General features: G+C 37.6%; 1 protein-coding gene across 3 annotated transcripts in view; it reads right to left on the bottom strand.

Moving 5' to 3' along the window:
• Positions 1 to 972: 972 nt before the first annotated feature.
• The window catches only part of LOC144959581 (protein-glucosylgalactosylhydroxylysine glucosidase-like), a 38,579-nt gene continuing 21,709 nt past the window's right edge, over positions 973 to 17,842 (bottom strand). For all 3 annotated transcript variants that reach the window (XM_078892215.1, XM_078892204.1, XM_078892211.1), the window contains exons 5-14: positions 17,154 to 17,349; positions 16,150 to 16,237; positions 10,176 to 10,275; positions 9,484 to 9,710; positions 8,041 to 8,224; positions 7,038 to 7,247; positions 6,577 to 6,689; positions 4,999 to 5,196; positions 2,579 to 2,710; positions 973 to 1,583 (exon numbers count right to left, since the gene is read on the bottom strand). In XM_078892215.1, coding sequence (XP_078748341.1) covers positions 1,224 to 1,583; positions 2,579 to 2,710; positions 4,999 to 5,196; positions 6,577 to 6,689; positions 7,038 to 7,247; positions 8,041 to 8,224; positions 9,484 to 9,710; positions 10,176 to 10,275; positions 16,150 to 16,237; positions 17,154 to 17,349 — 1,808 coding nt within the window. In that variant the 3' untranslated portion in view covers positions 973 to 1,223. The remainder of the gene's footprint in view (positions 1,584 to 2,578; positions 2,711 to 4,998; positions 5,197 to 6,576; positions 6,690 to 7,037; positions 7,248 to 8,040; positions 8,225 to 9,483; positions 9,711 to 10,175; positions 10,276 to 16,149; positions 16,238 to 17,153; positions 17,350 to 17,842) is intronic.

Below are 17,842 nucleotides of genomic sequence, written 5' to 3'. Positions count from 1 at the left end.
CGGAAAAATTCGAATCACACAATATTATTATATTTTCAGATAGAGGCACCATTTCTGGACAAAATGCAGTTTAATTAGGGCCGAGGTTATTCATATTTGAAGAGAGAGAGAGAGAGAGAGAGAGAGAGAGAGAGAGAGAGAGAGAGAGAGAGGGGGGGGGCGGGCGGTTAAAAAAAACCCAAAAAACCCCGGAGAAAATCACTTTGAAAGACAAGACAAACACATTTATTACAATTGTTTAAAATACAGTACCACTATCATCACAACAGTACTTGTACACCACATTCATACTAAAAAAGTATAAATAAAGGTCTTCTGTAACACAAACCTAATTTTTTGACTGTATCTCTCTCCTCCCTTTTCTGTTTCTTCTCCCTCTTGACTACGTGACGTGATTCCTCTTAGAAGGAAGAGGTTCTTGTGCGGCTTCATCCTCGCTGGACGATTGCTCTCTCTGTACTCAATGTTACTTTGTCAATCGTGACATTAATGTAGTTGACAGTAACTTTTTAATATCTTATAGTGTAAATTATGATATATAATTGAAAGGAAAATGCAATTGTCGTGTGATTTTATTGATGACACATTGTTTCATACGGGTCAGTATATGTAATGTTGGCTTATCGTGTTAATAGTTTTGTTTGTAGCAATCTGTAGTTATACTGACTCATTGGTAGCTTATATTCATGCGCACTGACTTGCAATCTAAAGATAAAACAATGACAAAAAGAGCGATATGTAATATATTGGGGATTGGTAAATGTTTTGGTTTTCAGCAGTGAGTTGAAATCCTCTACCACAGAGACAGATTTTTAGATCCATTTTGAAGGTATTTCTCTTCGAGATAGAGCTCACAAAAAATTAGATTAAATTATCGATAAGCTTCAAATTGTAATAGCCTTTCGTGAAAATAGAGTTGGGCATATAATAAAATCAATGAAGTGAAGAAAAAAACAACGAACGTCATGCAGATAACGATTTTTCACCTTTATTCGCTCGTATCTCAAAACTAGCTTGTGCGGCATCCGAAGGATTTTGCCAAATCAGCACACTAACATGTTTTCTCGAATCAAAAAACCCTATTTTTATAATTATTTGACACGGTTTTTTTTTCCAAATCATGACTATACCAAATCGACAATAAGTTTTGTACACTCATTGGTTACATAACGATTAAATTACAGTTGATTATAAGATAATGAACCGGATACAACATTGGCTTTCTATTTCACCTGTCTAATTTTTATAGATTGTCTTTCAAATCTAGAAACTTCATTCAATACAAGTTTATGCCAATCCTTTTGTTGTGAATATTGGAATTCAAGACCTTTTACGCTCTGGTCTTTGGCCGTCATTGTCAGACGAATATCGTTCTGGGAGTACTGCAGATCGAAAGAACAGCCCATGTAATCGATTCCGTGGAAAGTTGCTGATGTCGTGGACGGAATAATCTTTGGATTAAATTGAATGTACCCCTCGTGAATTCGACAACCACCGTATCCAAATAGCAGAGATTGTAAGTGTCCGCCCATGCCAGTCAGAAAATTTGTCGCCCCTTTCCCATCGGAATTTTCAGTCCATATCTGAAGGATAGAATATTTTAGACAAAACTATTATAGGGGGTTAGTTAGATTGGAGAACATAATATTATAAGCGTAGCTTCCCAAAGCAATCTACCGAATGCTTAATCTGAGACCACTTAAATCGTTTCGATAGAGACAGGGAAAGGAAACAAAAATGTGAGCCTTTTGTGTATATCTAGATTAAATGTGATCAAAGAGCTTGTTCAAATAAATTTTAAGGAATACATTAATTGTGTATTCTAGTATAGTTATTGATGTTCTAAAATCACAGCAAAAACACGCCAAGCAACCAAAAGTACATAATTTTATCGTTATATTTTATCTTCACCAACCTACTTTATTCTCTATACTTTTGGTCCCGAGTGAAAATAATAAATTCACTAAAAATGCAATATATTGACAAGATATTACAGATTGGCCAAAAATTACAACGTTGAAGAAAAAAAACCCCAATGCATTAAAAATCAAAGAGTTTCAAAATTCAATATTGACTCTTTTCAAAATATTTTTTTCCGGAGAAGTCTTTCAACAATTATCGTTAGTCAATGGTATATGCCGAAAATGACGAATATATGTTGTTTTTCGTTTGTTGTTTTGTTTTTCTTAATTAGAGCGGTTATACGTGGCAATATCCACTAACCGTGCTCAAAGCGATTTACAAGGTGTCTACAGCCCACAGCAACACTTAATATGTATAACAAGACATGACGTCTGTTAGACGATATCCCAATTTGTACCGACAGAGACAACGCTGTTAACGGCCAGGTACTCATTTTACACCTGAGTACGGTGAAAGAACGTGAGTAAAGAGCCTTTTCCAAGGACTCAACTATGTGCCGCTCATAGCGCGTCTCGAACCCTTGACCTTCCCATACTAGGCCACATCGCCATTACAAACTGATATATCAGTCCTTTATTATCATATTATTAGTTCTTCCAAGTGTTAAACAAAATAAATGCGAGCTAGTAAAGAGTAGCCTTGAAAACGGACTTACAAAAAATGGTTCCTGGGCATTTAAGATGGACCTTGAGAAGAGGTCAGCAGCCTTGTCCTCACTTCCAAGATCTAACCAGTCAATAAGAAATATGCTCCATGTCATTGCAGGGGCTGGTCCAATTGGTGTACTCTGTGAAAGAAAAGCCCGATTGCCAGAAATAAGTATAATTAACTTTTAGATCACATGCGTGAAAATATTTTTAAAAATTAGAAATGTTTATGAATATGAACATAATAATAGATGGCACATTCCATGGACTAACAGCTTAATGCGTTTTTTAAAAATGTTCCATTTATTCCTCCAGCAGGTCATAAACCATATTTTCATTTAATACAGTACCAGTCACCTATTAGGCGTTCTTTTCTACTGACACTCATAGTATCCGTCACTGCCTATAGACAGGTACTTATTCACACCTTGAGTCAAGTGTGTAATCTATGTTAAGTGCCTTAACCAAGGACACAACGTCGGGACCAGAACATTCCACGATTGTTGTGAACCATCCAGCCACTGATCACGCTTAACATGGCTTGATTTTTGTGAAAAGACTAGACACCATATCGCTGAGCCACCGAGTTACAAAAATTATTTACCTGATATTGTTTGATTTTAAAAGAAACTGATAATGATGTTGGAGGGTAGAAATTCGACCAGCCGCAGGAGTTTCTGAGTTCTTCTATATCTCTATTATTTTATGTTATTTTTCCGTAGCACGTTTATGTTTTGTTTGTTTTCGAGGATTTTACGACGCTTGCGACACTTTGAGGTCATTTCAGCTCCCAGTATAGAGGAAGATAATGGGATAGTCAAAACAATTCCAGATTTTCAATAGAAAGTACACGAGAAAGAGTCAGACAAAAGGGATTGGTTTAAATAGGGAACAAGTGCAGATTCCAAGAGCAAACTATACGTTTACTTAGTTTGTGATGACCTAAAAGTTTCATCCAGACAGAAGCACAGGATCCCATCGAGAGGAACATACTCAAATGCTTACAACCCATTAGAAAAAAATAACAATGCATAACAGAAAGACGATTTACAAGGCAAAATAAATATCGCCTCTCAAAACTAACACTATGCCTTTGACTTTTTCCCTCTCATCCAAGGACTCCGTACAAGACCCGGACAAAGCCAAGTAATTCCATTCCAGAACAAAGACAGGAAGCAACTCAGAAAACAGATATTGGGATAGAAGACAGCAAGTGACCTCCTGCCTATCACGGGAGGTCAAAGACCCACCCGGGCACCACACCACGATTAATTTTTCTTTCAAAATACCGAGTTGTTTACAACAGTTTGTACAAGATTAGTAACATTGGGGTGGGGGGGGGGGGGGGGGGCCCCATTCGCTTCTCGCCTCGTCCTGGAAAGAGAGTACATGCTTTTGATTGTTATTGTACCATGGGTCCTCGTTGACGGACATTCTTTGCTTGTATCTTGGAAAAACCTTTAGAGTATCTCTAGCGATTCATCGATAGATCGCTCTTGAATTTTCTTTTTTTCTTTTTTTTTCCTTTCTCTAAAATTACCCTTAACCTCACTTTTTCTTTTTTTCTTGTAAGTATGTGTAAGGAGAAAGTAGTAGTTCTTCATAGCAATTAGGCCAAAGGAACCCGAGTTTATCCCAGTTTCTATAGCGTGTAACAAACAATAACAACTGCTTGCTACTCTTTTGATAGGACCCCAGATCAAACTACCCCTCACTGCTTGGTCGACGAGAGGTCAGAAAAATAGCTCGACTTCACCCAGGATCGGTATGTGTCCCTTTGCCTGTGACGGCAGTGCTCTACCAACTGAGCCATTGGGACCCCAAGTACATAACATTATATATTCATAGGTATATAAAAACTCTAGATTGATGAAGTTGCAATATTCATAAATTGCCAAAAACCCTTGAAATCCATAAACAATACAATATTAATAACTAATAATGTTTATTGTTTCATCTGGCTGAGATACGTTTCATGATTACAATTTTTCTTTTGATCGTGACTATAACAATCGGTTCGATTAACGTTAAGATGGCTAGATATTGGAAAGTTGGCGAGTATGTGACAGGTTTCGCGTGTCGCATAAATCCATCATTAATTGTGGAACTAATCGAAAGATTTTCAACGTGAGGTCAATGTAAACCCGATGTCAAATCGTTATATATATAGAATGAAGTTGAAGTCGCTCAGGTCTTTGTTATTGTTTTTTGTCATCCGCGTTTATGAGTAATTCTCACTAAACTGTATTATCTAGACTGAAAACGTTAATGGTTACACAGAGCTTTGTGTGTTGGTCCTTTATACTTCCAGATGGCAATGTTGTGAGCTTCTCAGCTAAGCGCACACTATATATAGATAGTATGCACTTGGCTAAGAAGAGATAGTTTGCCCGTGGCTGAGGGGAGGGTGTTAAATCATGCGACATACCTCTTCATAAAAGTTGAGATTGTTCTTCCTGGTTGAGTCATTCAGCCGAACCATGAGGGGATATGATAAAAGAGTTACGTCTGCCTGTTTTGTGGGTTCTCTGACTTTGTAGCCGTGGTACTCGGGATTGTAATCAAGGTCTTGGTCGTAGAGAATTAACAGTTTGTCCGCTATCTTTGCCCATGTATCGTTTTCTGGCTGAATTGCGAATGATAGATAAATGTATCTATAATTAGTTTTCGGCAAGAGGGTTATTTATGTTGTAGCATGTTCTTTATGAAACATAAAAACGAAAATTAATACAACAGCTTTAGAAGAGAACGAAATACTAAACACGGAAAGTTTCGGGATAAAAACCATTCCCCGGAAAACAATAAAAACAATTAAACAGCCAACAGTAAATAAAAAGTTGGAAGCTGAAGAAGGATTTTGAACCCGAAATGTTCCATGTTCATATACATATTTAGTTTTCTTTTGAAGCTTTTTATATTCATTTAGTAAATTACTTTTTAGTTTATAGCTTATAGCTGCCTATTATTCATTTTTATAACAATATTGATTTATTATCAAGTCATTGTTAGTTTATTACTGTTCATTATTAATTTGTTACAGTACCAGGAAATTTATACGTCACGGTATAGATCAATCTCGGAACTAGATTCAAGAAATCGACTTTCAATGGTCACACGCATTTAAAGAGCATGTCATTTAAAAAAAAGTTGTTAAGCTCTTAACATTATTACGAACACTGAAATAAGGTTCAGGGTCTTCAGATAACCTAAATAATTGATACAATTTTGTCTTAGATTTTAATCAAGAACAATAGGTTGTTATTTGATCTAAAGTTCTCAAAATTTACTGTGTTTTGGAAAAAAAGGGAGCAAGATTTATTCCAAAGGTTTTTACTCATGATTAAAAACAAATTGAATATATCTGACAGGGAACGAGAACACAAAACGAAAAGTTTGTGTCTCCAGATAACCAAAATATTTGACACAATTTTGTTTCAGAATTTAATCAATGATATTTATCGTCAATTTTCCAAAGTTCTAAAAAGTGGACAGCTGTTTCAAAAACTATAAGAAACTAAATGTATTCCAGAAACAAACTTCTCCTTTAAAAAATAGGGGTGGGGGTTCAAAATGGTTCCACAGCCCATGTTAAGTATTTGCCAATGTAAACAGAATTACTGGCGAATCTTTAAAAAAATTAACTATTTTTTTTACATATTATATACACGAAATTTGAAAAACCATTTTTAATTAAGGGATCATCTATCACCGGTTGACTCAAATGATTATCAAATCTGCCAGGGCATAATGATCGGTCCAAATCTATTGTTGGGAATCGTCATCTGGCCGCCCTGTTGCCAGATTAATTTGCGCACACTTACAGACTTCATTACAGGACCGATTTTGATCTTTGATGGCTAAAAAAGATTCCGCTCGATCTATGTTAATTTCAACAGTACAGTAGTATAATGATTAAAATAGATGAATATATTTTTGTAATAGCCTTCATTTCCCAACAAATATTGAGGGTGCTCCAGTACTAATTCTAAAAGGAAAAAATGAATACCTTTCCCAGTGATCGAGACATATCGTTAGCGAATCGTAACGTCAGTTGGGCAATGGCGTTGGTGTAGACAGAGTCGTCCACGGGATAATGGTATTCATCAGGGGGCATCACACCTGGAGGAAGTTAAAACATAATGACAGTCGTAGCTAAAACATTAATCGAAGTGAAATAATGTATTTCACTATCATGACCTGAAAAGATCTCTTTAAAAACGTTCCCTCAAAAAAAAAATAATAATCAAACATGTCCTTCAAATATGGCCGATTAAAATGACCCTCATCTTGTTAAAAACTATTAAACCGGTATAATCTGAAGTCCCAGGTTTGAGATCCTGGTACATGGGCCTAATGGCTCTGAATGACTACTATGCCTATGCCTATGAGTGACAAAATGAGAATCATTGAGTGACTTTAAGATATGTTGCAAATAGAGAAAGGCAACTTATCAAAGTCAATACCTACCTAAAATCCTGTAGGAATCCATTTTTGCATCATAACTGACACGCGAAGCGAAAAATTCCGCTGCTCCAGTAACCACTTGGTAAGCACGTCCATCCAGAAACATTTCCCTGTCTTTGGTAAGGTACCAGTATTGTCTCATCATCAAGATGACGTCACCCGTGATGTGGATCTCCATGTCACTCCAGATATCGCCTGGACAAACCTCTAGTCCTGCAACAACAATGAGAGCAAGCTAGCAATGCTATCAAATTTATTAATTCGTTTTAGCTTCTGATAATGCTTTCAGTGAATATAGGTAGAAATCATTTAAGATTAAATGAATGAATTAATTAATTAATAATAATCATAATATAATATAATAATAATAATAATAATAATAATAACAATAACAATAACAATAACAATAATAATAATAATAATAATAATAATAATAATAATAATAATAATAATAATAATAATAATAATAATAATAATAATAATAATAATAATAGAAGATACTGACCCTTCCTACCTTTCGGAACTAATTGAAAACCCCGCCCCTTACGATTCCACCAAACTAGTCGTCCCTCGAATACGCAAAAATGCTGGAATGAGATCCTTTTCTCATTTCGAACCCTCTGTTTGGAACGGCTTACCACAGAGCATTCGTGATGAAGAATCTTTGTTTATTTTTAAACGTTTGTTTAAAACATAATATCTGTTTAGATTTTAGTAGATGATATGAGAAGCAAGATAGGCGTCTGGTTTGTGTTGTGTTATGTGCATTTGGGTGTGTGTATGTGTGTGTGTGTGTGTGTGTCTGAATTAGTATGTTTCATGTGGTGTCTCGGAGTTAGAGCGCTATATAAGGTTTCAGTATTATTATTATTATTATTATTATTATTATTATTATTATTATTATTATTATTATTATTATTATTATTAGTATCATCATCCTCCTCATCATCATCGCCATCATCATCATCACCATCACCATCATCAACATCATCACCATTTCACATACCAGTGAGAGCTGATTCCCATGGGTACCTAGCCCCCTTGAATCCCGTCCTCTCCGCCAACAGCCTGGCAGCCTCTAAGGTCCTTGTCCTCGTTTTAACCAACAACTTGGCAATGTCCTTGTGGAGAACCGATAAGCCCGCGGACATCCACAGGTCTTGGTCCCAGAACACATGGCCCATATAGTCCTGTCATTGAAGTTGGACACGTTCTGATTTATTCATTAGATTTCACATTACATATTGATGGATTTTTGATGTTTTGAATAATACACAGTGAAGAAAAACGGCAGCTAAATGTAGCCAAGTGGCCTGAGTCTCGTTGTCGGATCGGAAGGTCCAGGGTTCGAGACCCGCTCTGAGCGGGCATATCTGCCTATATCTCTCTTCTTCCTCTCCCAATCTATCTTTCTCTGCCACTCTCTCTCTCTCTCTCTCTCTCTCTCTCTCTCTCTCTCTCTCTCTCTCTTGTTATTGTTGCTGTTATCATTTCTTTCTTCTTTTTTTGTAATTAACGATTGGTTAGAATTACGCTTTCAATTACTAACCAGTTAACCGCCGTATCCGGAAAAAAAATCGTATTTTAAAATTTAGCCAGAAAACTTGTCCTTCAAATATCGATCGATTTAAATGACCCTCATCTTGGCAACAACTCTCAAACCAGGGACCTCGTGAGGTCCAGATGAGGGTCATTTAAACGATCGATATATGAAGGACAACGCTTTTGATCATTTTTTTAAAAATAAGAGTGTTTCCATAGTACGGCAGTTAACTGGTTAAAGTAACAAAATAGTTCTTAGCACAATTCACATAATATTTTCTGCGATAAATTCAATATTTATCATATAAACCGACCGGACTGATTAGCGTTTTGAGACGATCAATTTGTAATGTGGTCCAAATTATCGAGTCTTGTCGTTAAAGTTTTTTTTTAGTAAAAAGAATTGAATGGATGTTGGCGCCGAAAAAGGAGGCTCGTTTTGCTTCTTTTTTTTTCCTTCAGCAAGAAATTTAGTCCTTATTGCTCATTTTACAAGGCTTCTACATTACGGCAGGGGTACCGTACACTGAAAGAAACAAAACACACTTTAAAAATATTTTGGCAAGAAAATTCATCATTCAAATTAATGCCGATCAATTAAAAATACTTGTAAAACACTCTAAAATCTGGGATTTCGACCTTCGTTTTGTCAAAAACTCTCAATTCTGGGGATTCACGGGTCCCAGGTTTATGAAAGTTTGTTGACAAGATGTGGGTCATTTTAATCGATCGATATTTGAAGGACGAGTTTTCTTGCCAAAATATTTATAATATGTTTTGTTTTTTTCCAGGGTAGGTACGGCAATTTGTTAAACCAGTATTTTCTAAAGAGGCAGGTCCTAAAGTATAAATGTCCCGTATGAATGGATAAAGGGAATCTAATCTCGTCTATCGCCTATAGTCTCACCCTGTCCTTGTCTCCATGAGCAAGACCACCTGGAGACAAGCCAATAAACGGCCATTCCTTTCTATCCCCTTGGAAAGGAAGAGAACTGTACAAATAATACATGGAGGCGTAGTTGATCCTCGAGAGAGTTAAGTTTCCTTCCACATCAATTCGCCCTTTCTCCCAGATTCGGTCCCATTCTTTGAAGTGTGAAGGCAGGAGAGTGTTGTCTTGAAAAGCCTTTACAGCTAGAAAGAAAAGATGTGAAAAAAAGATATGATGAATAAAACGTGGATTTTGATAACGTTATTCTTCGAGGTTGACAGGATGTTAAGACTAAGTACGTTGTAAACAAAGGCATGGCACCGAAACCAATAATGATGATTATGACGATGACGGTGATGTTGATGATGATATGATGATGACGACAACTACACTTGCATAGCCCTTTATCATGGTCAAATCGCTTCAAATGCGTTATTTATTCATTGTTCAAACAGGTCAGCAGTGATCGGGTAGTTGGGTCTGTTCATATTGGCGGAAAGTTCAATAGACTAGCGTCCTACCACAAGGGTAGCAAGCAATTTCTTTTGTCCGTTTTAATCTGCATATACGAGAATAAAACTCCGGTTCCATTGTCTAATGGCTCTGAAGGACTATTAGAAAGATTGCTCATCTGCCTATTTCAGGCCAAGCATAATCACTCAACATACCTTCCTTATAATCCTCCAAAACTTTCTGTCGACTACCATCAATGACAGTGAAAGCCGCAATCACCTCTTTGGCTTTCCCGGCTTTAATGATATGGCGTCCCTATTGACAAAATAAAATACAAATTACATGATAAACCTTCTAAATTTTAATAAGAAATGTGAAGACATATCTTTAAAGCAATGGGTTTTTGTTATAACTGAGATGCACACATACATTTTATCAAAGACGTTTTATTATACCCTACGGGCACACATCGGCGGGTCTGATAACCGAACGCAATTACGGGCTTGATTTAACATTGTTGTAATAGTTTGTGTTGGTTAGAGAGCATTTCCATTACAGATAAAGATCTAAACAAGTGTGTATGAAAGGTGCCAGACAAAGCAAGAATGAAAAATACAAGAAAAAGAAATCCCAAAAAATCAGTCTACCTCGACTTGGGGTCGAACCTCAGACCTTTTGATTACGGTCAGACATGATACCATTACACCACAGAGGTTGCTGACAGTTCGGACAATTTTAAAACCTATATTCTTCACAAGGGTACGCGTTTTCCGCGGTGAACACTCGCTTGTATCAAACAACACATACATTGAACACTCGCTTGTATCAAACAACACATACATTGAACACTCGCTTGTATCAAACAACACATACATTGAACAATAGAGGACGGGGACGAAGACATTTGAGTGACTCCATTTTATTTTTTTGAAAATATCAAATTAAGAAATTAAGGTGGTGACATGGTAGCACATCTGACCGGTAATCAGATGGTCTGAGGTTCGATCCCCAGTCGAGGTAGATTGATTTTTGGGGATGTTTTTTTTTTTCTTGTATTTTTCTTTCTTGCTTTGTATGGCACCTTTCCTACACACTTGTTCAGATCTTTATCTTACACCGGTGCCTGCTCCTTCATCTCTTAATTTGACATTTCCATTACAGCGATAACTCCATACCAATTTGGATTATCAGATCTGCATTTAAGTACATGTCAATTATTGCGTATTCTATATCCATGCAAATATATTTGTATCTAATGATAATTATGATTCTGATTTGAATAACTCGTCTTGGCCGTTTTATAAGTGATTTGAATGTATAAATGCATTGATAATTTGAATATATTAAACTAAAACGCAATAGAGATTTTATGCTTTCTTTTTTTAATCGATAAAATTAGAATGGTTGTTTTGTTTTGTTTTTAAGGGTTTTACGGCGCTTGCAACACATTTAGGTTATATCAGCGCCAGTAAAAAAGAAGAAAATGGGATAGTAAAAAGTTATAGAACTACAATAAAAGCACCCAAGAAAAAGTAAGACATAGGGGAACTGGGAACAAATAGGGATCAGATGTAGATTCCAAGAGCAGACCACCAATGCACTTAGTTTGAGATCACCTAAAAGTCTCATCCAGACACAAGCACAGGTCCCATCTAAGAGGAATACACTCAAATGTTTACCAATCATTTAATATAATATGTAAACTCAACATAATACAATGCATAACAGAGAGATGATTTACAAGGAAAAAAAATATCATCTCCCAAAACTATAACTATACATTCGACTGTTTCCCCCCCCCCCCCCCCCCCCCCCCCCCCCAGCCAAGGAGCTCCGGCAAGGATCAGGACAAAACTAAGTAATCTCATTCCAAGACAATGACAGGAAACAATTGGGAAACGGGTATGGGGGGATAGAAGACACAGCATGTACCTCCCTGCCACTATGGGAGGTCAGGATCACCACCCAGAAATTAGAATGGTAATATTCATTTAATTTATGGATTCCTGAACCTCTTAGACTGAAATTGTACTGTACATATCTTATACATCAATTTATCATTTCAGTCAGACGGGTATATCTTTGGCAAAAAAACAAACAAGTGAAATCGATATATTCAATTATATTCTGATCGTAAGACGCTTTAGTATAAATATTGTAAACAAAAAAAACCCGACTTGTCGTTATGTTATAAAGCAGAATCATGAAGAGGAAAAATAAAGAGCAAGCCTACGAACAGCTAGTTTTCGTCTATTTATGTCTTCAATTTCCCCGTGTGGTGTCCGGGGTCCCTCAACTGAGAGGGTCAAGAATAGCCCAACGCCAAGCCAGCGTGTCGTAAAAGGCAACTAATGGTGTGTGATTCCCCCATCTTTGAGTCACCTGGTCCTCCAGGTTGGGGGTTGGCAAAGGGTTAACACCCATTTCCGTTAAACTCAAACCGTTACAGAAACACAGACAGACAAACTAAATCCTTTTTTTAGCTTGGGCGACCGAAGAGTTTCTGGAATTACAGAATTTATGAAGGACAACAGACAAAGCCGAAAGGACTCTGCTGACCCGATGACGTCTTCGCCAAACAAGCAGCTTCGAATTGCGTCGTGGAACGTTCGCACCATGTATGAAGCAGGAAAAAGCTCTCAAGTTTGACTGAGATGAGAAGATACAGGCTGCATATACTTGGAGTAAGCGAAACCCACTGGATACAATCCGGACAGAAACACCTCAAGTCTGGGGAGAAGATTTTATATTCAGGGAGAGGGGACGGGATTCATACACAGGGAGTAGGAATAATTCTAAGCAAGTTTGCCCAGAAGTCACTGAGAGGATGGGAACAATGCGGAGAAAGGATCATCATGGCGTCTTTTACAACACGGAGTAAGAAGATCAGCATGAACATTGTACAGATCTATGCCCCAACAAATGATGCAACAGATGAGAACAAAGATACATTTTATGGTCTGCTACAACAAGTCATTGACAAGTTGCCAAGGAAAGACATCAACATATTGATGGGAGATGCTAATGCAAAAGTGGGACAGGATAACGTAGGCTATGAAGGTATCATGGGACGTCATGGCATGGGAGAAATGAATGATAATGGAGAGAGATTTGCAAATTTCTGTGCATTCAACAGTTTGGTGATTGGAGGATCAGTGTTCCCCCATAAGAGGATCCACAAAGCAACTTGGGTCTCACCAGATGGTGTGACAGAGAATCAGATTGATCATTTTTGTATCTCTCGTAGATTCAGACGTTCATTGGAAGATGTGACAGTACGGAGAGGGGCAGATGTTGGATCAGACCACCACCTGCTATTGGCAAAGCTTAAGCTCCGACTCAGAAAACACGGGGCCAGATCACATACAAGAAGAAAATTCGAGGTGAATGCACTTGATGGGGAAAAGAATGAGGAATTCAAACTACAATTGAGTAATAGATTCCAACCTCTTACTGAGCTCGAGGAGGACATAGATGTAGAGTCACATTGGGCAAAGATCAAGGAAGTCTACATAACAACTTGCCACGAGGTATTGGGGGTAAAGAAATCGGAACATAAAGAATGGATAAGTCCAAACACCTTGGACCTTATTGAAAAGAGGAGAACAAGGAAGGAACAAGTGAATGCAAGCCGAACAAGGGCTTCAAGACTGGATGCACAAGAGCAGTATCGAGCCATAGCTAAGGAAGTCAAAAGATCTGTGAAGAAAGACAAGGAAGCATTCATGAACAGACTTGCAGAGAAAGCAGAAGCAGCAGCGACTGGAGGACACATGAGGATCCTTTATCAAACTACCAAGACACTTGCTGGAAAATATGGGAAACCAGAGGTACCAGTCAAAGACAAAGATGGGAAAACTATTTTTGGAAAAGAGGCTCAATCTGAACGATGGAGGGAACATTTCAACTGCCTTCTGAACAGACCACCACCAGACAACCAGCCAGAAATTTTGCCTGCAAGGAATGAGCTACCAATTAGCTGTGATCCACCATCGATAGCAGAGATTGTGGGTGCCATTAACAAGATGAAAAGGGGGAAAGCTGCTGGACCAGACCAGATTCCACCGGAGGCTCTAAAAGTTGATGCGAAAAGAAATGCTGAGGCCCTGCACCCACTATTTGAGAGAATCTGGAATGACGGGATATTCCCAAAGGATTGGAAGGAAGGACATCTTATCAAGCTTCCAAAGAAAGGGGACCTCAGTAATTGTAATAATTATCGAGGCATCACTCTTCTTTCTATCCCAGGAAAGGTTTTCAACCGTATTATTTTAGAGAGAATTAAGAATGCAACAGATGCTAAACTGCGGGACGAACAGGCAGGTTTTCGGAAAAACCGTTCAACCACCGACCAGATTGCCTCTCTGCGAGTCATAGTAGAACTGTCTATAGAATGGAACTCTCCTCTTATTGTCAACTTTCTGGATTACGAGAAGGCTTTCGACAGTATTGACAGAGCAACATTGTGGAAAATTCTGGCACATTATGGACTCCCTGAAAAGATAGTAAACCTCATTAAGGAAATGTATGAAGGATCAAGTTGCAGGGTTGTACATGAAGATCAGCTTACTGACAGCTTTGAAATTAAGACTGGTGTCAAGCAGGGATGCTTGCTCTCACCATTCCTGTTCATCCTTGCCATTGATTGGCTAATGAAGGAAACCTCCAAAGGGAGAAGAAATGGGATACAGTGGACCCCCTGGACACAGTTGAATGATCTGGATTTTGCAGATGATCTGGCTCTTCTGTCCCACACCCAGGACCAGATGCAAGCAAAAACCACAATTATAAACAGCCTCTCGGAATCAATTGGTCTAAGAATTCACCCTGCAAAGTCAAAGGTCTTGAGGATAGGTACGCGTCAAAGGGAGCAGATCAAAGTAAAAGATCAGGAACTCGAAGATATAGACACTTTCTGCTATCTCGGAAGTATAATTGACAAGGATGGAGGCACGGAAGCAGAGGTGAAAGCACGAATAGGAAAGGCACAGGCTGCATTCACATCTTTGAACAGAGTTTGGAGAACTAAAGATATCTCCCTTCAACTAAAGCTAAGACTTTTCAACTCAAACGTGAAGTCTGTCCTACTGTATGGATGTGAAACTTGGAACGCATCACAGGCATGTATAAGGAGGGTACAGATTTTCGTAAACAGGTGCATGCGTAAGCTACTCAGAATAAAATGGATGGATAGAATAAAAAATGAAGAAGTATGGAAAAGAACACAGCAGAAACCAGTGGGAGAGGATATAGGAAGAAGACGATGGAGGTGGATTGGACACACGCTTAGAAAGAATGACTCAACTATAACAAAGAAAGTATTGGACTGGAACCTCAGGGCAGAAGATCAAGGGGAAGGCCACGAGGAACATGGAGAAGAATTAAAGAATCTGATATACAGAGAAGTGGTAAGACCTGGAATGAGATAAAAAAGTTGGCTCAGGATAGAGAAGGATGGAAACTGTTTGTCTGTGGCCTATACCCTGACCCAGGGTGAAAAAGGCAATGATGATGAATGATGTCTTCAATTCTAATATCCGTCTAGAAGAAAGAAGCTTTGATAGACTCTTGAGAAAGGTGTTAATAAATATTCGCCAGAACTTCTGTAGTCTTATTAAAGGAAATGGATCCCGGTCTCTGTTTGAGAGAGATCATCACAGGAGCACTAGCGAAATGCAAATCTCTCGGCAACTGCCTGGTAGTACGCAGTAGACTGTGAGCTAAGGATAGCAGATGATCTTCGGGAAACAATAAGGGGGTGAGCATATCTCTGTAGTGGATCTTCTTATGTTACCCACAAAGCTAAAAGAACTAACGCAGGTAAGTGTGGCTATGTGGTCTAATGATATAACACTCGCCTTCGGATCGGGAGGTCTTGGGTTCGAGTCCCGCTCTGAGCGGCGTATAGTTGAGTCCTTGGAAAATGCTCTTTATTCACATTCTCTCACCGTACTCACGTTTAAAACGAGTACCTGGCCGTTAACATCGTTGTCTCTGTCAGGAAAAAAATTGAAATATCGTCTTATAGACGTCATGTCTCTTCCAACGTTTAGTGTTTAGTGTTGCTGTTGGCTAGGGAGCCTTTGTAAAGCGCTTTGAGCACGTTTAGTGGATATTGCCCAATACAAAAAAAAATCAAGCTCAAAGTATGTAAAGGATCTATCCATTACAAAAAGATATTTAACCCACCTTCAATGACGAAGAAGTCTTGAGGTAGAATGTAGTTCGAGGCGCAAGTTCTGGGTATTCAGGAACTCTGGTACGACCAAGCAGCACACTAAATATGTAAATGGAAGAATTGATGTACTATTGCAACTCTGTAACTTCAAAGATTCACCCTAAGAAGTGTTGTTTACGAAGAAGACATGTAAATTACAATGTAAGTTTTGTTACAAAATGGATGCCGATTCTGCTGCTGTTCTGCTGCTGCTGCTGCTGCTGCTGCTGCTGCTGCTGATGATGATGATGATGATGATGATGATGATGATTATTATTATTATTATTATTATCATTATTATTATTATTATTATTATTATTATTATTATTATTATTATTATTATCATTATTATTATTTTATTATTATTATTATTATTATTATTATTATTATTATTATTATTATTATTATTATTATTATTATTATTATTATTATTATTATTATTATTATTATTATTATTATTATTATTATTATGAGTCTAGATGGATTTAAGTCGATGTGCACTTATTTGCAGGTCTGATAACCTAATTCCTTAGGGTCTCAATGTTGTAATGGAAATATCCAAAAATGACGTAAAATATTGTCCATGACAACAATGTTAAACTAGGCCCATAAATGGGTTCGGATGTTAGTCGGTTTAAGTCTAGGTGAATAAATTAGCAGGTCTTCTTAATACTGAGCGCGATTTTAGGAATAATTTGATGTTGTGTAATGCACGATATTTTGCGTCGGTTTGAAAGTACACTGTATTTCCAGTTCAACAATGAGACTTCAAATATCGATCGATTTGAATGACCCTCGTCTTGGTAAAAACTCTAAAACTTCGGACCTCGCGAGGTTTGTGCCAAGACGAGAGTCATTTAAATTGATCGATATTTTGAGGACGAGTTTTCTTGCCAAATGTTTGAATACGTGTTTTCTAGAGTAGACTACGGCAGTTAAATGGTTAAGAACACCAAAGTTATCTTTCAATATTTACCCATCTTTGTCTTCAAAGAAGTCGATATCTTCACTGGGTGGCCCTTCGATAAAGTGCACGAAAACGGCTTCATCTTTAAAGGTGTCTGTCCTTGTTATGGTGAGTAGGTTAACGATGACTGACGTCAGCGTCCTGTGTACGAAGGTGGTCAGGCTAATGTTCATCTTATCGTTTTTGTGAGTTTCCATATAATAGCCTAGAGCAGACAGATAAAAATGATGAATAGGCAATTTGTTACAGCCTCGACGAGGCCAAAGGTTTGTTTTTGTTTCTGAAATGAAAATACTGACAAAAATACAATTGCTTTCCACTCCTTTGATAGGACAGTGGTCTACAGCACTGTAATTTCAGCCAGGCACCTATCAAAAATAGAATGGATCACTGACCCTTGAAAAACTATTTACTATCATTATTATTTCCACACGAGAACATTTCATGCCCTTATATTTTACCAATTATTATATAGTAATCACCCACAGATTGTTTTGCCATAACTTAATATACAAGATTATCAACAAATTATCAAATCTTTGACATTTTGTGTAAAATACAACAAGCAGTCAATCCAGAGAGTGCAAGCTGTTTATAAATAGAAAAGAATTGTTCAAAAGATATCTTATACATTATTTAAACAAAATCCTAAAAGATGTACTGTTTTCATTTCTTTGATTTTTTCCTGGCTATTAAGC

This window comes from Berghia stephanieae, chromosome 1 (assembly GCF_034508935.2).
Source record: "Berghia stephanieae isolate SIO BIC M18660-M18661 chromosome 1, UCSD_Bste_1.3, whole genome shotgun sequence".
In the NCBI taxonomy this organism is placed as follows: Eukaryota; Metazoa; Mollusca; class Gastropoda; order Nudibranchia; family Aeolidiidae; genus Berghia; species Berghia stephanieae.
This window is presented reverse-complemented; position numbering and strand designations above follow the sequence as displayed.